Source organism: Orcinus orca, chromosome 16 (assembly GCF_937001465.1).
Source record: "Orcinus orca chromosome 16, mOrcOrc1.1, whole genome shotgun sequence".
In the NCBI taxonomy this organism is placed as follows: Eukaryota; Metazoa; Chordata; class Mammalia; order Artiodactyla; family Delphinidae; genus Orcinus; species Orcinus orca.
The window spans coordinates 1,593,371-1,617,477 of NC_064574.1; the positions used below are offsets into that span (position 1 = coordinate 1,593,371).

Here is a 24,107-nt window from a genome sequence, read left to right on the forward strand (position 1 = left end):
CTTGAGTCACCCCTGCTCCAGCTGGGCGGGAGTCGCAGGCCCTCAGCGGGCCCTGGAGCAGCTCCTGCCCTCCGGCCTTGAAGATTCTGTCCCCTCCCTCGGCCTCAGCGTCCCAGGGGCCCAGAAGGTGGAGCCACATGTGGTGAGGTCGATATTCCCACTTGAACTAGACTCCCTGAGGCGCTGTAACCCAGACGCCAGGGACGTTTGGGGCACGTCCACAATTCCAGCTCCCTGTACCTGACGCTCCTTCGGGTGCCTAGAGCTGGCCCCCCTCCCCAGGTCCGGACTCCCCGCCACCCCCTCCTTGCTAGGTGTGCAGCCCAACCAGCCCAGGGTGCCCTGGCTCCTGGTCTGGGGGTCCCGGGGCTGCTCCAGGCCCCAGCCCGAGCCCCTGGCCATGTGGGTGCCCCCTTCCCTGGACAGGCTGCCCTCAAGCCTGGTCACAGCCACAGGTCTGCCAATCAGCCCAAGCCCAGGGGCCCCAGCGCCCCCAAACCCAACAGTTAGGGAAGGAGGTGGAGGGCTGGAACCCCAGTGGGCAGAGCAGGGTCCCTAAGACAGAGGGCTCTGGGGTGGAAGGGACGAAGAGGAAGACCGGACGGTGTGGCCTGCCCCCACAGCCCCTCCCCGGAGTGCAAAGGTCCTTGCTGCTCCCAAGAGCAGAGCAAAGAACAGGCTCAGTGGGGACCCTGCCTGGACCCCAGGGCCAGGCAGGCCCAGGGAGGGCCACAAAGGGGGGTGGGCGGAGGGAGGCCCCACCCGGGCCTGGAGCACCCGTGTCCCCTCGGCGACCCTCCCCCCACCCCCCGTGGAGCTGCACGAGCCCGGCACAGAGCGAGGAGCCTGGAGCCCAGGCCCGTACCCCAGTCCTGGGAGTGGGGTGCACTCTTGCCCCCAGGGAGACACCTTTGACATCCTGGCTGCACTGGCCCTCAGCCCCACGTGGCCAGGGTCCCATGGAGTCCCTGGAGTCCTCTCCCAGCAGAGGCCTGGAGCCATCTAGTTCCCTGCAGGAAAGCCTGGTAAAGGGTGTGGCCGGATGTCTGTGCCCCTCCCAGGCTCCTGAGCCCGAGCTGCCTATCCCGGGCTGGTGGGGGGCGCCACTGGGCGAGGGGCGCTCGGGCAACTGGAAGGCCGGGTCTCCCAGGAGAGGGTCCTGGGGGCAGGTGGAGACGGATGGGCCCCAGCTGGGACCTCCCAGTGAGCCGCCTTGGGACCCCCGGCCCTTGCCCTCTCTTCTCCGGTTTCCCAACCTGTGCAGAAACACCGTGACCTCTGCCACTCCAACAAACCGCAGGTGTGCCCGTCCTGGGGGCCCTTCAGTGGGTCTCTCCGGGGACGGCCCTCTGCCCCGCCCTACCCGCACCCTTTGGTGGCCGGGGACGAGGACAAGGGTCCCCGGGTACTGGATCTCCAGCTGCTCCTATCTCAGGAGGGAAACCGCAGCCCCCAGGTTTGCTCTGAATCCTCTGGACCTGGGGACTGGCTGGCTCAGAGGACCCTCTGAGGTGGCCCTGGCAGCAGGGGCGGTGTCCCCTGGGTGCACATCTGAGGTCTATTCCCTCGGATCCTGAAATTTGGGGGTGGGGAGGGGAGAAACAGCCTCCCTCACTCCTGGAAATTCCAAACACGCATCCTCCAGGCACCACCCCACCCTGTGGTGGAGTCTCCCCGTGAAGGAGGGCCAGTGCCTGAGCTAAGGGAACCCCGCCCCCTGCCCCCCCCCCACCTGGAAGCAGGTATTTCTGCGAGCACATCCAAGCGTGTGGCTGCACAGAGGAGGGGCTGGGAGGATCGCCCACAGAGCCGTGGGCATCTCGGAGGAGGAACAGCCTCGGCCTCTGTGCTTGTCGGTGGCCATGGCTGAAATTCTTGACACAAGGAATTATTCGTGTCTTACTTATACAGTTACATAAAAAGAAATCAGGAGCTAAAAATAACTATCATATGCTTATTCCAGAAACATCAAGAATACTGAAAACATAAAGAAAGTAAAAGTCACCATCCGAACAGCTCTGGCACCACCAGGGCCAGTTTTCCAGAACCGACCTTGCCCGACAGCTGCTTGGGCATGGAGCTCACTGGAGCCTCACAGATTTCTTTGCAACTCTCTGTAAATCTATAATTACTTCAAAAGAAGCAACTGAAAACAGCCATCAGCCTCCCCTCCACTGGGAGCATGGCTCTTACTAGCCATCAGCCTCCCCTCCACTGGGAGCACGGCTCTTACATTTCACTGTTTCCTTCCAAACGCGCCCTGTGTGTCTGCCCGTTTTCCTCACTTAATGTTATGTGCCAGTTGTTTTTTTTTTTAATGGGCACAAACCAGGTTTTTGTTGCTGTTGTTTGTATGTCAGTTTCTAAACATGAACGGATATCTGTCGATGCCGCCGATGGCTCACCCTGACCACCTTTGCTGTGAGTCTTTACAATGAAATCTCCCCAGGTAAGACGATGCCAGGTGGGAGACGGCAGGTAGAGGCCTCCAGGTCACCCCAATCCGTTTAAAGACAGGAGCCCAAAGACGACCCAGGACCCCATACAATTTGCTCCTGGATTCAGACCAGATCCCCACTCTCCCGAAAAGGTTCAAAACCAGCTGGGGTTGGACAGGAATATCCTCAAATTGAGGGCTCCCTCCCTACCACACCAGGATGGGGCCTGGCCCGAGAAGGCATGACAAGAGCGGTGGGGGGCCGGACCAGCAGGATCACAGGTCCCGCCTCCCCCAGAGCCACACCCCCCGGAGGCAGCCGTTCCAACGAGCTCTGGCTTTCCTTCAGGATGGCGGGGCCAGGGCCACCTGGGCAGGTGGCTAGACCTGCTGGACTTATTCCCCTGGAATGAGGCTTCTGAGGCCCAGACCTGAGTCCGCATACAGCGGGGGAGGGGTGCTCGCCGAGCTCTGGTCCGATCTGGGCCTCAGGGCTCCCTGCGGGCTCTGCAGTTTCCAGGAGGCTCAGTGCTCAGCCGCTGGGCCTGCTGCCCAGGCCTGGGGGCACCACAGACTCCTCTGAGATGGGGGAGTAGGGTCCCCCTCCCTCCCACACCCCCACCTCTCTTCTGGCTGAGAAAAGAGCTCCACAAGCACCCCACCCAGGGGTCTGGGAACCTGGCTGGCACAGGGACACCCCGACCTGTGTCCGCAGAGCAAGGATTCCAGGTGACCACAGGGCGCCAGGTGAGCACAGCAGAGCAGGCGCGGGCTGAGGGCCTGGGGAGGGCGGGGCAGAGCACCTGGGGCTGGGATCCACACCCCAACCCTATCCTCAGCACCGGCTCCTGCCGTGTCCACAGAGACATCCCCCTCAGAGCCTCTGCAGACAGACCCTGCCTGGAGGCCCGAGCTCCACCTGGGACCCCACTTGCTGACAATGACGAGGACCCGTCCTTCCAGCCACGAGCGGGAGTCAGACGAAGTACAGGCTGGGTGCAACCGGCACTGCCTTTGGGCACAGACAGACCAAGGCGGTCGCGTGGGCTGGGGGGAGCCACGTCTGCTGCGGTTCTGGGGGTGGGGTCCTTAGAGCCTAGGACGGTGCCTGGGCCAGAGTATCATAAAGATCTGTGGAAAGGAGAGCGAGAGGGGCGGAGGGAGAGGGAAAGGATGGCTTTTAAAATTCACCCTTAGAGAAGGATGTTCTATACTACGCCACCTCCACCCCTGAGGCTGGAGTGGGGCCCCCAGAGCCGACCCTGAAACCAAGACTGGAGTGGAAGAGCTTTATTTGGGGGTCACGGCAGGAAACAGCCAGAGAGGGTGGGCAAGGCGCCGATGTTGGGGGTGCTCCTGAGGGTCCTTGCTATGAGCACCCCTGCTGGGGGCCTTGGATTCTGCGGATCCCCAGCAGCTGGGCCAGGCTCTGGCTCCGGGCTTGTGACCAGAGCCGAGGGCAGAGCCGCAAGAGGCCAGAAGGGGGCGCGTGGGGAGAGCGAGCACCAGAGCGGCCGGCCCCCTCCTGAGCATCTCCCCGCTGGCTGAGGCTGGACCCGCCTGCGCGCCGTTGTCGCCTGGACCGCAGCTTCGGGGCTGCCTTTGCACCCCAGTCTGCATCACCTGGGCTTGTTAGATCAGATGATTTCCTGGGCATGCATGGCCCCAGGCCCGGCAGGATGATTGGCTGGTCCCTGAAGAGGATTCGGCACAGCTAGCCTGACTCCTTCCTGCCCCTTCCCCAAGCCCAGGTACCCCTTGAAGCTGAGCTGGGAGGCTCGGGGGACCTCAGACTGGAATTATGGCCCGGGGAAGGGAAAGGAGGGAAGGCTGAGCAGTGGCCTTCTGGTCTCAGTCCCGCAAAGTCCAGAATGCCCACTGAGTGACCACCGACAGCTCCTGCACTCACAGCTCAGCAGCCCGGGAAGCATCGCATCCCTGGGGACCCAGCTGCTGTCCTGGGCTGGGGCTCACAGGCTCTGAGTGGGCCAGGTGAGGCGCCCACCCCAGCCAGAGTTTAGCGGGACGTGTCGCCGGACAGAGGGGGATGATGCTGGCATGCAAAGAGACAGCGGGTGAGCCGTGCGGAGAGCCTTGCCCGTCCCAGGACAGTCGCTGCAGGCCCTGGGCTCCCCTCCTCCCATAGGAGGGCTGTGCTGTCCGGCGCCATTCTCCTTACCTGCCCCCAGGACCCCTCCCGGTGCCGGGCCCCTCTCCAGGGCTGGCCCTGCTCGCCCTTATTCCCGCCCCGCCCACCTACCCTCCCCAGGCACCTGGCCCAGGCATCGAGGCCCCTCCCCTTCCAGGCCACACGCAGCCCTTGATACATCCTGCATGGTCTTGTCACCCTGGCCCCTCTGCCCCTTCTCCTAGTGCTGCCACGCTGCTGCTGGGGCCCCCGATCTTCGTGGACCTCTAGCGGAGAGTCCCTGTGGCGTCCTGGGGCCTCACGGCATCCGACCCGCACTGCGGTGAGCTGGTGCTTGGGGGTTAAAGCTCTGTGGTCACCATCTCGACATTCTTAATACTTCGTCTTTGAATGTACGTTTTGTAAAGTACCATCCAGTGGGACAAAGGGGCACGTGGCAGGGACTTGGGGCCTCCCAACATCCCTTCCCCTAGGACCGATTCTTGGCTGCCCACTTCCCTGTCCCCCAGCCAGTGACCATCACTGACCCTTGCCCCAGCGGGGGTCTAGGGGTGAACACAGAGGAACACTGATTGACAGGGATGGGCCCCAGGTGTCTACGACAGTCTGTGTTCCTCTGTGAGAGCCCCTGACGTTAACCAGCAAATAATAAATAGTGACTGCCGCCACAGGTCCGAGAGACGCGGAGGGAAGGGAGGCAAGGCCTCTTCCTGCTTCTGGAACAAGGCCCCAGGTTTGCAGCCGGCACTGTGGTGGCCCCGCTGCGCCGGGAGCTCACCTGCATCCTCTCACTGCCAAGGTCGATGTCCCCCGAGTTGAACGAAGCTGCAGAGCGACTCAATCCCTGCTGTTGTATCAACCACCCGGCAGGGTGCGTCCCGCTCCCACAGCTGTGAGACATCCGGGCCCCAAACCCCCTGGCACTGTCTCTGGGGACAGATGGTGGTTCGCTGCTGAGGCCGAAGGTGCCCTTGACCAGGTGGAGCTCAGACACAAGTGCAGCTCCTGGAGAAGCAGGGTGGGAGCTGACAGGCATGACCGGCACGGGCCAGGGGTGCTGCAGGGCCCCCGGGGAAGCGGCAGGGCCCAGGGGTGCCTCCAGCCGGCCCCAGACTAGCTGTGTGGTCTGGGCAAGCTTTCTCTTCTGGGAGGCTTACCAGCTCCAGGAACCCAGAGCTGCTTCTATCTCACCAGTTTGCTCTCTACCTGTTAGATGGTTCACCTCCCCTACACCGAGCTGTCTTCCCAGCACTCAGCAGTGGACACGGGCATGGCCCGGGCTGCAGGAGCTCCTCTCCCAGTGGGTGGGCAGTCAGCTCTGCGCCCTGGCTCCCAGGCCTAGCTGGCGAGGCTCTGCCTGTCCTGAGCCTCAGTTCTGGGATGGGCCCCAGAGGCCTTCCCCAGGTCAGGCTGGCACCCCTCCTGGCTCCATCTGAGCTCTGATCCAAGGTGCCCTGTTTACCCCCCATCTCTCTCCCCTCTGGGTCGTGGGGCAGCATGAGGTGCATCCTCTGCCCTTGAACCTTCCCCTCAATGAACGATCAAGCGATCAGCATTTTGCAGGCTGTGAAGCATCCCCCCACCTCAGGGGCTCTGTGGGGTAGGGACCGCCTGTACCCCCAGAACCCCACACATGCAGAGCACACAGTAGTGCTCAATGAACACTTACGGAATTAGTGACCCAATGAGACACTTACGGAGGGGCAGTTTCAAAACCGTAAAGTGCTGTAAATTACAGGAGGCACGTCAAGGTTACTCCTGAGCTGGGGAGCAGGGAAGCCCGAGAAAGTGAGCAGGTTTGTGGCGTATGAAGCAGCTCCAGAGAAAGTGCAGAGGGGGTGGTTTCTGGAAGGAGGCCATTGATTAAGGATGAGCCCCGAGAGTTTAGGTGAGAAAGGGACCGGGGAGGGGCTGACGCCAGCACGAGCACCTCTATCACCCCTCGGGTGGCCAGGTGTCTTTGTTTGCAGGCCCCCGGAGGCCAGCTGTTGGGTGAGCCCTGTCCAACCCCCAGGGGGCAGTTTGCTCCAGCCAGGTGGTCACCTGAACTCAGGGCCAGCACCCTTTAGGCCCCACTCCCAGCTCGGCAGAAGGTCTCCCTGCCGGTGCATCCAGAGGCCTCTCTTGGGGGTCCCCTGCCGGATCTAACATCACGCAGGTGGCCAATGGGTGTGCTCTCTGACCCAGTGATCTGCCTGCAGGAACCTCCCTCTAGGTGTCCCTGCACTGGTGTGCACGTGCATCAGGGGCAGCGAGGCTGGGACAGCCTGGGAAGGACCTTCTGCCTCCCACCTTGTACCTTTCAGTACATAGATGAGGTGTTCTTGGTTTGTTTGTTCGTCTTTTTGGCCGTGCCATGTGGCTCCTGGGATCTTAGTTCCCCGACCAGGGATAGAACCCGGGGCCATGGCAGTGAAAGTGCTGAGTCCCAACCACTGGACTACTGGGGAAGTCCTAGATGAGGTTTTTCACCACGTGCTTACGTGCCTGTGAAACCAATAGAAAATCAAACCTCTTTAAATCAATGTTGGAAATGTTTAGACAATCCCACCCCAGCTGCGTACAGCAGGGAGGGGGTGCCTGAGGGTGGAAGGCCCCGGATGGGGTGGGCTCCCTCTGTCACTGGACACACCTGGCAGGAGACCCCTGAGCTACGTGCCTGCATGGACCCGGCTCCTCCTCAAAGCTGAAGGGTGACCAGGGGTCAGGTGGGGGAGGGCAGGAGCAGAGTGTTCTGGGCAGTGGGGAGAGCCCGTTGGTCCCAGCACAGACCCAGGGCCGGGCAACCCTTGCCTCAGAGGTCCCCGTGCTGCTCCAAAGCCTGAGCTGATCAGTGTCACATGAGTCTCCCACACCCCCTCCCTGTGCCAGGAGCCGGGGCAGTTTCTCCCATTCCCTTCACGGCTGGACCATGGCAGTGACCCTCTGCAGTAAAAGGAAGCTCAGCTCCACACTCCGTGACTCCACCCTTCTTGTGTCCTCAGGCCTGGCAGAGGAAAGGCTTCCCCGGGGCTGGTCTGGGAGCCTCAGCCCCTTGCGCTGGGCCCACAGAGTCCCCACCTTGGGCCTCTGGGGGCCTATGCTCCCTGCTCTGAGTGGCCCTCACACCCCCCTCTCCCTGAGATCAGTGAGGACCACTGCCAGATTTCCCAGCTGGCAGGGTGGCAGCCCAGGGTGGGCCCAGGTGGTGGCTATCAGATCCTGCCTGCCCCTTCCCTGGCCAGCAGGCCTGTGTGGCCATACCTCCGCAGGCCTCTGGTTTCCAGGGCTACTCCTTCCACTGCTCAGCCCCTGTAACTCACCTCCAAATTTTTCAGTTGACATTATTTGTGATCCCTGTACTGGTTGAATAGTGTCCCCCCAGATTCCTGTCCAAAGGATACCTGTGAGTGTGACCTTATTTGAAAGTAGGGTCTCTGTAGATAGAATGAAGTTAAGATGAGGTCATACTTGACTAAGGCGGCCCTAAATCCGATGATGGTGTCCTTATAAGCGGAGGAAGACTCAGAGGCAGAACACAGGGAGAAGGCCATGTGTTGACAGAGGCAGAGAGCCGGCATTCCAGGCCTTCAACCTTCAGCAGGTCTGGGCCTTGCGAAGATGTTACACCTGCCAGAGCCAGAAAAGAAGAAAAGAGACCCACCTGGAAGCCATGTTGGGGAGTGGCCGAAGGGGCGCGGGAGCCCCGGGGAGCAGCCAGGCCGGGGGCCTGGTGTGGGGTGGGCTGGGAGTGAGTGGGGAGAGAGAAGTGGTCTCCCTGCAGGAAGGTGGAGCCAGGAAGGGGCTGTCCATCTCTGAGGAGAGACCAAAAGGCACCTAGCAGGTCCTGGACTAGGGCAAAGTGCAGGGATGAACTCTTTTCCTCCCTGTGGTCAAGAATCTAACATGCAACTATGATTATAAACTGGGGAACCCCTTGGAGACCCAAGAGAGCGCTCACACAGCAGCACCCTCGGGGAACCTCGAGTCGAAGGCTACGCGGGGACAGAGGCTGCAGAAGCCCAGGAGGAGCTGCCCCGAGGACCGCAAAGCTCAGAGCCTGGGCGCCCCTCCAGGGGTTGTTGGAGGGGCGTTTGGGGGAGAGCTGCGGGGTAGAGTGGACTGCAGCCTGGCTATAAGTGGCTTTCGGTGGGTGGCCGCACTCGCTGGCTCGAGTTTCTTCACATCTGGAGAACCAGCGCGGTGGTGCCACCAAGTTCACAACCTGCACCAGTCTGCGCCTGCACGCCACGCGGCAGCAGCATCATCGCCCCCGCTGCGCCTGCTGGCGCGAGGTCCGACAGATGCACACCTGCTGGGCGGTCCCCGCGGCGCCACTGGACACGCCCATGTGACTGCCCAGGCTCGCCCCGCCCTGCCGCGCGAGACTGGGACCCGGGTGTGAGATCCATCCCGCCGGGCGGCGACGCGCAGGCGCGGCGCGTGGCGGCTCGTCGACCTCCCGGCCTGCCCCGCGTTCGCTGACGTCGCGCAGCCTCGTCCTCGCTGCCGCCGCCGCCACCGTAGTCGCCGCTGCTGTCGCCGCCGCTGCAGCTGCCGCCGCCGCCGTTGCCGCCATTGAAGTCTGCGCCTCGTCAGTGCGTCTCGTCCCGCGCCCGCCCGCGAGCGGCCCGCGCGCCCAGCCACCGGCGCCGCCGCCCGGACGGCGCCCGGGGAGGAGGCGGCGGGCCCGGGGCCGCGAGAGCGCGGGTGACAGGCCCGGCCTCGCGGGGAGGCCCGAGCCGGCGGGCGCCCCGGCCCCGCACCGCGCCGGCTGTTCATGAAGCATGTCGGCCACCAGCGTGGACCCCCAGGTAGCGGTGGGGCCGGGGTGGGGGGCCGGGCGCCGGGGTCGCGGGGTCCGCTCGCGGAGCGGGAACGCGGGGGCCGGGGTCGCGGGGCCCGGGTCGGGGTCGCGGGGTCGGCGTCGCGGGGCTGGGCCGACGTCGCCCGGGACCGCGGGCCCTTTGGGGCCGGAGCGCGCCGCCCGCCGGGAGGGGTTCTCATGGGTAATTTTGTGTTCCCCTCCCCCCTGGTGCTGTCCGCTCGCGCGTCTGGGCCTGCGGCGAAGCAGAGAACAAAAGGGCAAGATAATAAAGGTGAGCGGAGTCCGGATGGCGGTGCGGGCCGGGAGCGGAGGGGGCGGCGCTCGCCTAGAGCTCGGCGCGCGTGTTGGGGGAGGAGAGGTCTTGGAAGCGGCAGCCAGAACCGCGGAGTTTTTCTCCCTCTTCTTTGGGGAGACGAAACCTTAGGCTGTGATATTGGGGGAGACGTAACAGGTCGGAAGCAGGGAGTTTTCAAGGAGAAGCAAGCAAATCGGTGGTGAGAGTAACTCCATCTCTCCCTCCCATGGCAGGCTGGTTGATGGGGGTGGGGGAAGGGAAGGAGGCCGGGGGCCCAGCGACCTGCCTGTCTGCGGCCCCAGGTGTGGGGCTGGCCCTGGGGCGGCTGCTGGCCCTTGGCCCTGTACGCTGGCGCCTTACCCCAGTCTTTTGAGCCTCTTGGGATGCTCTGGCTTGGGGTCCACCCCCAAAACTCCGTCTTGGGAGAACTGGTGTCGCTTCATGTTTACTCCGAAGACTGTTTTGAACCAGTGTGTGTGTTACTCGGGTGTAACCAAATACGGTTATCATGTTTTGAGATTGGAGAAGGCCCAGCACTTATTTACCTTTCCCTTCTTTTCCTGGCTGAGCGTGGTGACAGTGGAAAATAAGAGCACAGCCAGATACCAGTTAAGAAGCGTCGCTCAGCTGCAGCTTCCCAGCTTTGCTGCCCACATAGCCAGGCTTTAGGAAGCACCGTTCTCTGTCTGGCAGACATAGATCTCAGCCCACATCATCTTTACCAAAACCTGGTTACGAGTTCCTTGCAGTATTTTGTCTGCACCTATATTTTGTCAATATCTACCAAAGTACGATTAATTTTTATCAGAAACGTAACCTAAGTTATTGAAAGTTTTGTATCAGCTTTCTAATTAGTTGTGTAAGTATCAGTTCTGTAATGTCTGTGCCCATTTTTAAGTAAAAGTGATTTATAGTAGAAGTTGATGGGTATAAACTTGACTATCTTTAATTTCTGTGATTAAAAGGAACTTTAAAAAAATTCAAAGGTAATATTTTGCAACTTCTCATTCTAGTACAAAATGGTTCTTTGCATCAGAAGGATACAGTTCATGACAATGACTTTGAGCCCTACCTTTCTGGACAGTCAAACCAGGTGAGTTTGTTTTTTTATTTTTTAACATTTTTACATTTATTTTGATTGAGGTTTGTAATAAACCTTTATTAGCGTATTTCTGACTTTATTATCCTAAACAACAGAGAAGCAGACTATAAAGTACTAGAAATAAAGGAAGAGGCTGACAAAGGCTTATATTGAAGAGCAGCTTCACGTTGAAGGTGGGGCATGCGTGCGGGGAAGCTGGTTTTCTCTCTGGAGGAAATGGTGTCCCACGCGCCTGGCAGGCACGCGGGATTCTCGTCGGCCTCAGCACTGGTGGGTGAGTGATGCACTGCGTTAGACAGAGCGGGGGTGTGCGGAGTGCTCTGAAGTTTTCCGGGGACTGTTTTTAGCTCTGGATGATTGGACGTTTGGTCTCGAGCAGCTAGAGCAGGACTCGAGTGAGACTGCGGCCTTGGGCTCTTCACACCGCTGCTGACTGTGACGCTTCTTCGATGGCTTGCCCCCTCTGTGCTTGCTTCATCTTCTTAGGACAGTTGGAAGAGGCGGCTCCTGATAGGGTTGTGGGGAGGGTGAGACTAGATGGTGCCCAGAGAGCTCAAGGCGGCACCTGAGTGAGATGTAGCCACCTGTTCTCTGGTGTCGCAGGCTTTCTCAGCCTTGGCACTAAGGGGGTTGGGGACAGAAAGGCTCGCTGTTTGGGGGGCCTTGTAGGATGTTGAGCAGCGTCCCTGGCCTTCATCCGTGAGATGTCATTAGTATTTGCGTACCACCCTCCGCATAACAACCAAAAACGCCTCAGCAAACATCTGCTGGGGGGCTAAACTGTCCTGGTTAAAACCACTGGGCTAGTTGGAGTTGAGGTTTAAACAAAAGATCTGCCGCTTTTAAAATGCACAGTGTATGTTTGCTTTAGAGCAAAGTCAGGCTCTGCCTCTTCCCTGTGGGATGAAGCTAGTCTGCCCTTCTGTAGAACGTCTTAGAACTTTTCTCCATTCTTCTCCTCCTGCTGCACTTGGCAAGTCAGCAGCTGAGGAGCCTGAGAGACCCTGTTCAGGGGGCCCCCTGAGGGCCCACCCCTCCTCTGGGCAGGACAAGGGGCTGCTCAGTGACGGGCTTGCAGCCAGAGGTGATGGCAGGAAGTTAAGTGGACTTACTTATTTCTCTTACGTGATTTGCTCTAGCAGGTGTTGTGTGTGGATTTTAACCAGAAATTCAAGGGAGGGGGTCGCTTCACTTGGAATCTTTTTTTATAAGGTAGGAGCTTTTGATACTCAGGAGGATGTCTTTAAAAGTGGAGTAGATGACTTTCTGATGTCAGGGGAGTAGTCCCAGCTGGCTCACGCTGGAGACGCCGCGTGGAAGCACCGTGGTGGGTTGGTGCTATCAGTGGACAGCCTTAAAACATTCTCTTCATCTTGTGTGTTAAAATGTGTACTTGTCAGCAAGATGATTAATCAGCACATCACTTAGGAGTGAATTTATTGAGAAAACTCTTAATTGAGAACATACCTTCCAGAAATGCCCAATTGTTGCAGAGTGTAGGAAGCATGCAACACGGGAGGGCTCTTAGATCCTAGTTTTCCCGGCCTTTTCGTCGTACGGATGAGGAACCTGAAGGCCAGAGAGGCTCTGCTGTGCCTGGTGGCAGAGCCAGGCTGTGGACTGAGGGTCGGTACCTCTCACCCAAGTGTGCAGCGGGATCCTTTGGTCCTGTGTTCGCCACTCGTTTCTTCACGTGGGCTGTGATGCAGTCAAGGGTCCCTTGAGATTGTCACTGCCTCTAGGTGTGGCCTCTGCCGTGACATCCAGCCCAGACTGCTAGTGAGGAAGCCGGAGCGGAGGTTGGTGTGGCAGGAAGCAGTGAGCGCACACTTCCTGTCTGTCCACTTAGCCTTTACTGAGGTGGTGTTGACGTGAGATGAACTGCCCGTGTTTAAAGAGGACGGTTTCATATGTGGCCTTTCCCTGGTACGCATGCGCACCTGTGGAGCCGTCACCGCGGTGGAGGTCGTGGGCGTATCCGTCAGCCCTGGGCTGCTTTCTTACCTTTTCTTAACCCAGCTGTGGTTTGTAGTAGCCGGTTGGAGACACTCTGGTGTTCTGATTTGTGACGCCTTAGCGCTTCGGAAGACTTGGAAAGCATTTAAAAGCGTGCCTTTCCGTTAGCTGACTTGTACCACGCTCGGGGTGGGTGCGCTTCCCTCAGAAAGGCCTGGGGACCCTGCCCTCGGTGTGTGTTTTCCTTCCTAGTGGCACCCCGGAGCATCCTTACGTAGCAGACTTGAACTACACTTCAGTCAGCTGTTTGGACACGATGGGGGGAGAGGAAGCACGGGGGGGCGGTGGGGGCCCAGGGGCGAGGGTGTGGGGCTCTGACGCTGCTGGCTTGTCCTGACTTCGCCCTCCTAAGGGCCGGCCTGCTTTCTCGTTCTCTGTTTTTTTCTTTGAAAGGTAAGGAAAGACTGCAAGGACCCAGAAAGTTCCTGCTCAGAGTTTTGGAGACAGCGCCTCTGAGTTTGGTGTAGGTGCTGCTGGCCAGATGCCAGGCCGAGCATGTGGACGGAGGGGGTTACTGGGGATTCTGCGTCTCCACTCAAGCACTCAGTTGTCGACAGCCTTGTCAGCGTGCCCGGTCACGTCTGACGTAGACAGAAAGGAGAAAAGTCAACTTTTTCGTTTTTCCTCTTTAATAATTCAGCTGTGTTCTAAGTGTACTGAGAAGCATTCGCCTTTTAGGAATGTTGTATAAATTTACTCGTTTCAGGTTCTAGGGCTGATCATTTGTAGTTGCTTTAAGCCGTGCTGTTGATCGAGTCCTCTGATGAGATGTGGGTAGAGCTGCCCGGAGTGCTGTGGGGTGTCCGCCACTTGAGGGTCAGTGTGGCATCTCTTCGAGACCTCGTGTCCACTGCCTCTCACGTGCCGTCCGTCCTGCGTGGTCGAGCTGACAGTTACGCCTCTCTGCTCTCTTGGCAAGAAGCTCCTGTCTGGCCACCCTGAAGCCTCCTTCCTCGGAAATGGTGCTCAGCTGTCACCCAGTGTTTCTGTCAGGTTTGGGGGCGTTTCCCCCAGCGGCACAAAGCTGGACGCACCAACGCCTTCTCGCAGCGCCTGCGCCGTGCAGAGAGCCTGGAGGAGCTCAGCCCGCGCCTTCCTGCTGCTCCACAGTGGCTCCGGGGGCCTGGGTGGGGGTCGGGGAGCACTTGGTCATGGGCACTGGTTGCCAGTGGCTGCGTCTGGGAGCCGGGGGCGTCCTTCAGACGCGGCGATGGTGCCGCCGAGTGGCATTGGGACACACTGCTCACCGCTGTGAAGCTTCTCAGAGCTGCGCACCTCAAGGGGGGAGACAAGCGCAGAAATTGTGTGGGTGTCGGAAGCCATGGTCTCCTCTGACCTGACCTGCAGCCTGAAGCCCAGGAAAAGCGAGCGGCCAGCCGCACCCCAGGATTTTCCCCAGGAGCTGTGGGCGTGGGGGGCCTGCTCTCAGCCCTGGGTCACTTTGTCACTGCTTTCACAATTGCCCTTGGTACCTCCCCTCTTGCATAGTTTATTCCAGCCCCCTGCATCCCCCACGTAAATGCTTCTCAGCGTACGAGGTGTTCCATGTGCCTTGGCGTCTGAAGGCTTGGGCTTTCCGTTTCTCCCTCCAATCCCTCTTCTTGGTCACTGTAATGGTTGAGTCACTTTATTGTTTGTGAACCTTAAAGCATTTGAGTAATTTCAGAACTTCTCAGAAAAATGGATACAGGAATCAAACGTTCCAACTTTCAAGCAGGTGGTTTTGGTCATTGAGCATGAGGGTTTTTTATAAAACTGGTTAAGTTTTGTTTTAAGTACAAAAAACTTAATTATAGAATAGGTTTATGGGTTTATCGTGTTTTACTGTTTGGTTTTTCAAAGAAAGTCATCTAGGGGTAAGTGTCACGACTATTGGAGTTTATTTTGTTTGGAGTGCCCATTTTGTTTATCACTTTTGACTCGGTCACAAGGAGGCGCCCTGAAAGTCCAACGCTTGGGGGTGTCTTTTCTACTGTCACTGGACTAATTCTGCCTTGGAGACCTGTCAGCCTCCCTTTCTTGAGTCCCTAAGTTATACAAAGGCTACAGTTAGACGTGTCACACGTGAAAGTGGTCTTCGGGGGGGCGCGGTTTTACCTGCATCGTCCTTAAAAGAGTTGGTTCCATGCTGCTCCTTTGAGTAGCCCCGCGATGCCTCTGCACAGAAGTATTAATGCACTAAGAGAAAGGGCGCGATTTGTCGTCATCCCTTTGGTTTCTGCACCCACGTCCCTGGCAGGTGAACTTGGGCCTCTTTACCTGGGCTGCACAGCTAACTAAGTAGATGGCATGTTTGCTGTCGCAGGAGCCCAGCTGGGGAGCGTGGCTCTGAAGAGCCTGAGGCCGCGGCTGGGCGGGCTTCTGAGGGGCTGGGTGTGAGTTCGAGCAGTGCCCGAACCCTGCGGTGCCCCTGGCGGCCTTGTGTTGCAGCTCTCTGAGTGGCACGGTTCAGTTTCACTGTGACTCGGGGCTGGGACAGTCAGCCTGAGCACTGCGGACAGTAGCCCGAGCCCTCGTGGCGGGGGGCGGGGCGGGAGATGCGGACCGCAGCAGGGAAGGCCCCACGGGTTCTCCCGCTGTTCCTGGCAGCTTTGCCTGTTACTCCGCTGCTTCACTCTTGGAGTTTGGAAGGAGACCCAGCAGATGTGGTAGAAGATGGGCTGCCAGTAAGGGGATGAAAATGGATTCAGTTCCCAGCACCGGAGGTCACTGCATGCAGCCTGCCGTGCACCCCGCGGCCTGGTGGGGACAGACGATGTCGGGAGGGCTCGGCCAGGGCCAGCTCGGAGCCCTGGGGATGGCGGTGCGGGTGGCACGCGGCATCTGCTTAGTAAACCACAGCTTCTTACCCTGTGAACTTGAAGTGAGGCGTCTTCGTTCCTTTTGTTGTATGAATTTAAGTGTTCAAGGGAGAGCTGCAGTCCAGGTTATTTCACGATTTTCCAGTAAAGAGCTGCAGCCTCACTGGTGCTCTCCTCGTAGTGACCTGCCTGCATTGACACGTTGTGGGAGGAGAGGGTGGAGTCCTCCCAGGGCTGCCTCCGCCTTGGTCCTGCCTGTGGCTGGGTGAAGGATTCGGGGGTGCCGGCTGGCTCACCTCCTCTTTCCCTGGACAGTCCTGGCTGGAGGTGGCTGAGAACTGCCCATCTGCACGATGGGGTCTGTGTGACCAGGGTGTTGGGCTTCTCCATTAATAGTGAGGTTGGGGTGGACTTGAGGGACGTGCCGTGGTTAACACAGTGCTTGTGGTCTCACGTTTTAAGGGAAGTCCTGTTGTGCTTAAGGCTGAAGCGTGGGTCAGAAGGGAGGTGCTGGCCCCGTGGGCTCAGTGTTCCGTGGCCGTGCTCCTGTGGCTCCGGTTGGATGTGTGGCTGTGTGGTGTGGATGCCACGCAGCCCTTGGGTTGTCTCTTCTCCCGAGTGCATTCCTTGTGTGCGAGGGAGGCCGCGTTGATGTGGCCCCGCCACTGCCGAGGTGGGTGCCCAGCTGATGGGGGAGGAGAGTGCTGGCCTCCCTTCAGAAGGCTTGTCCCCATTGTGCTGTTGAGGCACCGGTGGGCGCCGAGGTCAGAGGCTGGAGGCTTCCACCCCTGGGGCTGCCCCACCTCGCAGGGCAAGTCCGCCACCCTGGCCTCCCAGGGACTGACTCTCCTCAGAGCAGCCCCTCCTGCGGGCACAGGGTGGGTGGAGGCAAGCAGGGAGGCGGGGCTGGGGGGCCACAATGCGGGGGCCAGAGTCACTGAGATCCTTTCAAGGGCAGTGGCTCAGGCGGCTCCCCTGCATTCAGAGCACTGATGACGGCCACTTGTCTGGCTTTTTCTACCCCCTGAGAATCTCAAGGATTCGTGTTAACAGGCAAATAGGTATTACTCCATTTTAAAAGTGCTTCTGGAATAGTCTGCCGTCAAGTGGAGCAGCCAGCAGGAAGGAGGCGTGATTCCCGAAGCCCCAGGAATCCTAGGATGGGGCAGGGGGGACCGGCGGAGGGTGCCTGGGTCAGCACATCCCGTGCTGGGCCGGGATGTGCCGAGGAACTGGCCTGTCCTCCACGGGACTTCTGGGGGCTCCGGAGAGCTACTCCCTGTTCTCATTCCAGTGAAGCAGAGCCTCCTCCAGTCACCTGGGACACCAGCCACCCTCTGCCGGCCAGGGCAGCGGGTCCTCTGACTGGATGACAGGTGCGGGGTCGGGGAGGAGGGCTCTAGCCGCCGCTCTGCTTGTAGAACTTTCTGGTTACTTGGGAGAACTATGCAGAAATCGGACCAGAGAACTCCATGTTTGCCCCCGCTCTTGCTTTCCTTCACAGCCTTTCCGCTCTCGGGCCCAGTTCTGACCAGGACCCCTGGGTGAGTCTCTCTCCAAGGAGACGTCTTCCCAGAACTGCTGACCCCAGGTCTAAACCCGGCCCTGGGCAGCTTTCCTGAACCCCGCCCCCCCCAAGGGGAGGCCCTGCAGCTACTTAAACTCCTCCCAGGGGTTCCGGCCATCACACGGAGGCACATTTTCAGTAAGGGTCTCCCCGCCGTAGCCAGCTCCCCTCTGAGAGCCCCAGGAAACGGTGGGGACTGAGGGGGCCAGACCCCTTTGGGCTCAGGGGTAGGGGCGGGGCGGGAGTCCTGGGGGTCATCCAGGTGGGTCATCAGCACGCCTGTAGCCCTGAGCTCGTGGCTGCTGCCTCCTTAAAGCTTGCTCACTTGGCGCTGTGCTGTCCGTGCTGTCAGTGTCCTGCGTAAGCATTATTGCCAGTGGGACAGAGACCTGTTCCTCAGGCTGAGTGCCTTGAAGTGGGCCACTCTTCAAGGTGCAGTGGAGGGGTTGCTGAGAGGATTGCTTCACCTAACTTGAATCCAGATCAGTTGCAAGTGACCCTTTTGTTTGGAGTGGCCCCTGGGTCGTCTGGGCGTCGCCCTCTCTGTCCTGGCTGGGCGCGCTGGGAGGGGAGCCGGTGCTGCACAGGCCCGTTCCCCACCAGCCTGCGCTGAAGTAGGCGTGCTTGACGTGGCAGCGCCTCCTCCGGGTCGGGACACGTCTAACTCATCACGTGCTTGTTTCCGCAGAGTAACAGTTACCCCTCCATGGCCGACCCCTACCTGTCCAGCTATTACCCACCATCCATCGGATTTCCCTACTCCCTCAATGAAGCGCCGTGGTCTACCGGAGGGGATCCTCCAATCCCATACCTCACCACCTACGGACAGCTCAGTAACGGAGACCAGCATTTTGTGCACGATGCTGTTTTCGGGCAGCCTGGGGGCCTGGGGAACAACATCTATCAGCACAGGTTTAATTTTTTCCCCGAAAACCCCGCCTTCTCGGCCTGGGGGGCGAGTGGGTCTCAGGGGCAGCAGGCTCAGAGTTCAGCTTATGGGAACAGCTACACCTACCCGCCGAGCTCCCTGGGCGGCACGATCGTGGACGGACAGACAGGCTTTCACAGCGACACCCTCAACAAGGCCCCTGGAATGAATAGCCTGGAGCAGGGCATGGTGGGCCTGAAGATCGGGGATGTCACCACCTCTGCAGTCAAGACGGTGGGATCGGTCGTCAGCAGCGTGGCGATGACGGGCATCCTTTCCGGCAGCGGCGGGACGAACGTGACCATGCCGGTGTCGAAGCCGACCTCGTGGGCGGCCATCGCCAGCAAGCCCGCCAAACTGCAGCCGAAGATGAAGGCGAAGAGCGGGCCCGCCGTCGGGGGCGCGCTGCCCCCTCCGCCCATAAAGCATAACATGGACATTGGCACCTGGGACAACAAGGGGCCCGTGCCCAAGGCCCCGGCTCCGCAGCCCCAGCCGGCCCCCCAGGCGGCCCCCCAGCCCCAGCCGGCCGTGCAGCCCCTTCCCACCCAGCCTCCCCCTCCGGCCCCACCACAGCATCCGGGCCCCCAGCAGCCGCCCCAGACCCGCTGGGTCGCCCCTCGCAACAGAAGCACGGCATTCGGGCAGAGCGGGGTGACCAGCGGCGACAGTAACTCTCCCGGGAGCGCCCAGCCCAGCGCCACCCCGAGCCCGGAGTCCCACCCCGTCCTAGAAAAACTGAAAGCCGCCCACAGCTACAACCCCAAGGAGTTTGACTGGAACCTGAAGAGCGGCCGCGTGTTCATCATCAAGAGCTACTCAGAGGATGACGTGCACCGCTCCATCAAGTACTCCCTCTGGTGCAGCACGGAGCACGGCAACCGGCGCCTGGACAGCGCCTTCCGCGCCCTCGGCAGCAAGGGGCCCGTCTACCTGCTCTTCAGCGTCAATGGCAGCGGCCACTTCTGCGGGGTGGCTGAGATGAAGTCACCCGTGGACTACGGCACCAGCGCCGGGGTCTGGTCCCAGGACAAGTGGAAGGGCAAGTTCGACGTGAAGTGGATCTTCGTCAAGGACGTGCCCAACAACCAGCTCCGGCACATCCGGCTGGAGAACAATGACAACAAGCCGGTCACCAACTCCCGTGACACCCAGGAGGTGCCCCTGGAGAAGGCGAAGCAAGTGCTGAAGATCATCGCCTCGTACAAGCACAGCACCTCCATCTTCGACGACTTCTCGCACTACGAGAAGCGCCAGGAGGAGGAGGAGGTGGTGCGCAAGGTGAGTGTGGGTCCCGGGGGTGCGGTGGGTCGCTGGCAGGGGCGGGGGACGTCTGAGTGGTCACCACCCCGGAACCTGGGGTCCTTTTCCAGTTGTTAAGAAACACTGGTGCACACACTCTTGTAAAGGACCTGCGGGTAACTTGCTCCTTTTCTCTTTGTGAATTATGATGTTTTCTAGAACAGTGCTTCCTAGTCTCTGTCCAGCCAGGAACACTTAGAAATACTGTTTTGTGGCCCTGGGGTGGACAGGCGGGGCTGCTGGGGCAGATACCCCACCGAGGGCCTCGCTGGGCGTTGCCCTCGGCAGCAGGGACGCTCTGGTCTAGGGCTCGCTGCTTGCTTCTCTCTCGAAAACCCAATATCCTGCAGTTTTTGGAAACCTGAGTTTGCTCGTCTAGAGAGTAGAAGGGCAGGGGAGGGGGAGGTTGGAATGCAGGCAGTTCATAACTGAAATGTGTGCATCTAGAGTCACAGCGAAAACCCTTGGGTGGGTCTCTGAGTGGGTCCCAACCTCCTGTGACAGCCCACAGAATGAGTCTGCTCTGTAGGAGATCAGGGCTCAGAGGCCTGTCAGTTGGCCCAGAAATGGGAAAAATAAGGACATTGTGACACACTTGGCAAAGCCACTTCGTTCAAGAGAGTTCGTCCTGAGATTCTTCCTGCTGTTTTGGTGTTAAAATGTTCTTTCTTTCGTGAAATGTCAGTTGATAATAGGTGGGTTTTCAACCCCTGTTTAGTCCTCTGTATTACACACAAAAAAAAAGCGTTACCCATCTGGGAAGTTCAGTGTCCTGAGTGTTTTCCGGCAGAAAGGCTTGTAAATGGGGTGTACAGAGAACACAGTGCTGGTAGCGGTTTTAAAGTTGTACAAAACTAACAGCTCACAGTTTGCAAAACTTTGAAAGCAGGTTGGTCCCACTCTCACTCTTGGGCGGAAAGGAGAAGGGCTTATTTCCAGTTACTGCGAAATTGGGTATAAAATGAAACACCAAATTGCTGGATTTGCAGGGACAGGACGGAGATCATGCTCACGAGACTTGACGTCCCTGGTGACTGGGCGCCGGCTCTGCGTGTGTGGCGTCTTAGGTGCTGTGGCCCTGGGTTCTGCTGGTTGTGATGAGCTGAGGGGTAAACTTGTGCCCCGCCCTGGTGGGTGTTTGAAGGTGCTGGTGACCTAGAACTTGCCTCGTGATGGAGCTGGCGCGTCAGGAATGGGCGGAGGAAGGAGCAGCCCTCCCTCAGACCCTCGGGGCCCGAGGCTTCCAGGTGTGACTGCAGCGGGCTCGGCCCGGCCCGGCCCGCTGTCCTCTGCCGCCCGGTGTCCTCTGCCGCTGGGCTTCGCTGTGAGGCCTCCCCGGGCTGCTCCTCCCTCCCCCTGGGGCAGCGAATGCTCCAGAAGCAGGTGAGCGCCTGCGAGGAAAGGTGCGTGGGCCAGCTGGGCTGAAAGCCTTTGTCCACAGGGGTCAGCGCTCCATTAATCCATGTTCTGGAAGCCCGACCTCTTGCTGTCCTGGTGGCCTCTCTCGAGCTCGCTGGACTGTAGAGGAGTGGGGGTGGGTCTCAACGTTGCCCCAGAAACTTCCACCAGGACGCTTGTCTTCAGGGCTCGTTCTGGAGTCGGCAGCTGGCACTGCTTTCCGTGCAGGAGTTGGGTGTGTCCTTAAGAAGGACGGGTACTGAGATGAGGTTGGGAGCAGCTCCCTGAAAACCCTGAGCTTGCTGGCGAGGCCACCGCCACCAAGAAGGCCGCCCTGGAGACTCTCAAGAAGTCCTTTTGTTGATCAGCTGGAGTTTGACTCCATTGCTTTGAAATGATCATGACGCTTAGAAACACGTTGTGTTGAAAGGTAAGATGTACTTGCCCTTCTGCAGGAGTGCTGGCTGTCCTGCATCTCAGCCGTCCATCTGAAAGCCAGCTGGCTCCTTAGGGAAGCACCACGTCTTGTGGCAGCTGGGTCAGACCCAGCCCTGCAAGCCTCTGGGTTTTAAATGTAGAAACAGCCACTCCTTAGGGCGCTTAAAATAGTGCAGGTTTTAAGTGACAGAGTCAAGCTGAAGAGTCCCTCATACGACTGGACTGGCCACGGTCCGGGGTCAGCTCTGCATAGGCACGCAACTCAGTGGAAAACCGGGCAGAGACAGGGTTAGGAGTGCGCCGCCTCTGTTGGGTTTGCTGTGAGAAGAGGCTGTTCACAGTCTCGGGGGTGGTGGTCCTTGTAATGGTTGAAGGGAGTCGGGGCTTTGGGAGGTGCCCACGCTTGTCGGCACCACTCCAGCCGCAGCCACTTTGAACTCCAAAGAGAGGCTTGCACTGCCCTCCAGGAGGGGCGGTAGCTGTGGTCTTCCTCGGAGGATGCAGAGCACGGAGCTCCTGATCCTTCCGGTTCAGAGTTCAGGGTGGGGAGGCAGTGTTAATTCTTGGAGCTGCGGCCATCCACCCACCCAGCCCGGCTCACCCACCTGCTCTGGGGCTTTTCAGGACGGTGAGACGGTTTGAAAAGCACCGCAGGTGCCCTGCCCTGGTGACGGCATGGAGGATGTGGGGGAGTCGGCGTCTTATGAACCTGAAGACACACGCGGTCCATTTCTAGCAAAAGAGAGGGTTTTGCTTGTGTTGTACATTACACGTGTAGTGATCCCAAATGTTTGGGCGTTGCGTCATCGACCAACCCCTGTCCGGCAGTGTCCATTACCAGCTTCATCCTGCTTGAGGGGGGCAGGAGGAGGGGGGACTGTTCCATGTCTCAGCTGAATCGTAAGTAGAGGCCTAGATGGCTTCCGGCAGGCAGGCAGCCGTGGGGAGGGGCTGAGCTGCGGGTCACAGGCTTGTCACACACTTTGGGAAAGGTGGTCCTCTTGGTGGGAGGAAATAAACTGGCCAGGGGAGTCTTCCCTGCGCAGGTGGCCACCACGTCAGGCGGTTATCAGGCGCCCATTCCGTGTGGCCAGGACCCCGAAGCTTGGAACTGTCTTGGGCGGTGGCCCCTGCAGGGAGCCGGGTCCAGATCTGGCCACAGCACCTCGACCTGGAGGGAATTTGTCTGCGCGGCACGTTCGCTCACTGTGTTAAGCTTCTTTTCTCTTTTTACAGGAGCGGCAGAATCGAAACAAGCAGTGAGGACGAAGCAGGTTCTGTACCGTCAGACGTGGGGCTGGCGCGGTTGGAGAGTGTGTGCTCGGTGCTGTCTCTTGGCGTCGGCTCTGGCCGGCCTCGCACAGGGCTCGACTGCTCGCATCTTTACGTTCTTTGTAGTTTATTTTTGCCCAGATGATCTGCATTTGTTTGTATTTTTTCTATGTATTACAGTATTGTAGAACTCACCAATAAAGGACTATGTTTTCGTCAGCTTATCAGTCACACTGACCTAATGTGAAATATAAGTATCCTTAAAAACAAAAACCTAATCCATCCCAAAGATTTATTATTATTATTATTGGTGAAAATTATGTTCTTATGTTCACGGTCATTTAATATCTTTACATGAGACTTCTTGTCTCTCACCCCTTTTGCTTTAATAGCGAGCGTAAGAACCCGTGCGTCGTCCGGCATTTAGCGTGTTCTGTTCAAGGGCTTCCCTTCAGGATATGCCGAAGTCACAGGCTGATGACCGCCTCGTCAGCCGCTTTGCCATTTCGTCTGTTACCTGTCGTCTGAATGCTGATTGCCCGTTTGATTTCTACTGGACAGAAGGATAAATTCCAGTCTCCCCAGTTTGGTGAACCTGCTGTTTCCTGGGAACACGGGTCTTGCACAGCCGTGCGCGCCCGGCGGCTGCTCTGCTCCTACTCAGGCGGTGACCACAGGCCCGCGTGCGGAGGCCTTCCTCGTTGTGTGCAGGCCGTTCGCTCCCCCTTTTCTTCACTGGAGAGTCCTAATGCCGTTTCACGTTTTTATGCCAATAATGCTAAGCTTTAAACCTGGGATCTGGTAGTCCAGACGGTGTGATGGGTGATGCCACTGATTGTAAATTTCAGCGTGCGTGTCTAGTTTTTTTCCTGTTGAATGGGTACAAAAAAGCAAACAGAAAACCTTTTAGAAACTGAATTTGCTGTCGTGTCTTGTGGGACGAGGGGCCTCCGAAGCACTCGCCACGGGAGTTCGAGCATGAAAGCGGTGTGCACGCCTGCCTGGCGCCCCGCACACGAGCCGGGCAGAGCCTCCCGTGCGGAGCGCAGGTGCTCTCTGAAAGCTGTACTCGCCAGGCCCTCCGAGTTACAGTTTAAGCCGTTTTATCTAGACTTGTATTTAGAACGTGTCACTTTCTCTGAACTGTTATTGCCTGTACGGAGTCACAGACGACATCGGATAACTTCCTCTAGGAGAATACAAGCCTTAATAAACAATACCTATTTAGCAAGTCTGCGGTCACTTCATTGTTCACCCCGTTTTACCGGTTAATGTTTTTGTTTGTTTTTTGCTGTACGCGGGCCCCTCACTGTTGTGGCCTCTCCCGTTGCGGAGCACAGGCTCCAGACGCGCAGGCTCAGCGGCCATGGCTCACGGGCCCAGCCGCTCCGCGGCATGTGGGATCTTCCCGGACCGGGGCACGAACCCGTGTCCCTTGCATCGGCAGGTGGACTCTCAACCACTGCGCCACCAGGGAAGCCCCCTGGTTAATATTTTACTTGCAGAGCTGGTTAAAAGGGTCACTTCGAGAGGTCCGTGTGTCTCCCATGTCTGCCAGCCGTTTCTCACGTGTGCTTGGCCGTCGGGTGGCCTCA

At 58.9% G+C, this 24,107-nt stretch overlaps 1 protein-coding gene across 3 annotated transcripts; it reads left to right on the forward strand.

Moving 5' to 3' along the window:
• The first annotated feature begins 9,047 nt into the window (after positions 1–9,047).
• YTHDF1 (YTH N6-methyladenosine RNA binding protein F1) lies at positions 9,048–23,743 on the forward strand. 3 transcript variants are annotated; one of them, XM_033410246.2, is made up of 5 exons: positions 9,048–9,379; positions 9,637–9,664; positions 10,702–10,781; positions 17,863–19,383; positions 22,477–23,743. In XM_033410246.2, exons 1-5 carry the CDS (start codon positions 9,353–9,355, stop codon positions 22,501–22,503), a joined length of 1,683 nt encoding a protein of 560 aa, XP_033266137.1. In that variant the 5' UTR covers positions 9,048–9,352; the 3' UTR covers positions 22,504–23,743. The 3 variants fall into 3 exon arrangements, with proteins under 3 accessions (XP_033266137.1, XP_004282393.1, XP_033266138.1); XM_004282345.4 differs by having other exon boundaries at positions 9,640–9,664; XM_033410247.2 differs by lacking the exon at positions 9,048–9,379 and adding an exon at positions 10,886–11,064 and having other exon boundaries at positions 9,640–9,664.
• The last annotated feature ends 364 nt before the right edge of the window (positions 23,744–24,107 follow it).

What these genes read in the sequence shown, in the direction of transcription:
- YTHDF1 (XM_033410246.2), top strand. Translation starts at nt 9,353, where the DNA reads ATGTCGGCCACCAGCGTGGACCCCCAG. An exon ending in TTTCTGGACAGTCAAACCAG is followed by an intron (nt 10,782 to 17,862) that starts GTGAGTTTGTTT and finishes TTGTTTCCGCAG; the next exon opens with AGTAACAGTTACCCCTCCAT. An exon ending in AGGAGGAGGTGGTGCGCAAG is followed by an intron (nt 19,384 to 22,476) that starts GTGAGTGTGGGT and finishes CTCTTTTTACAG; the next exon opens with GAGCGGCAGAATCGAAACAA.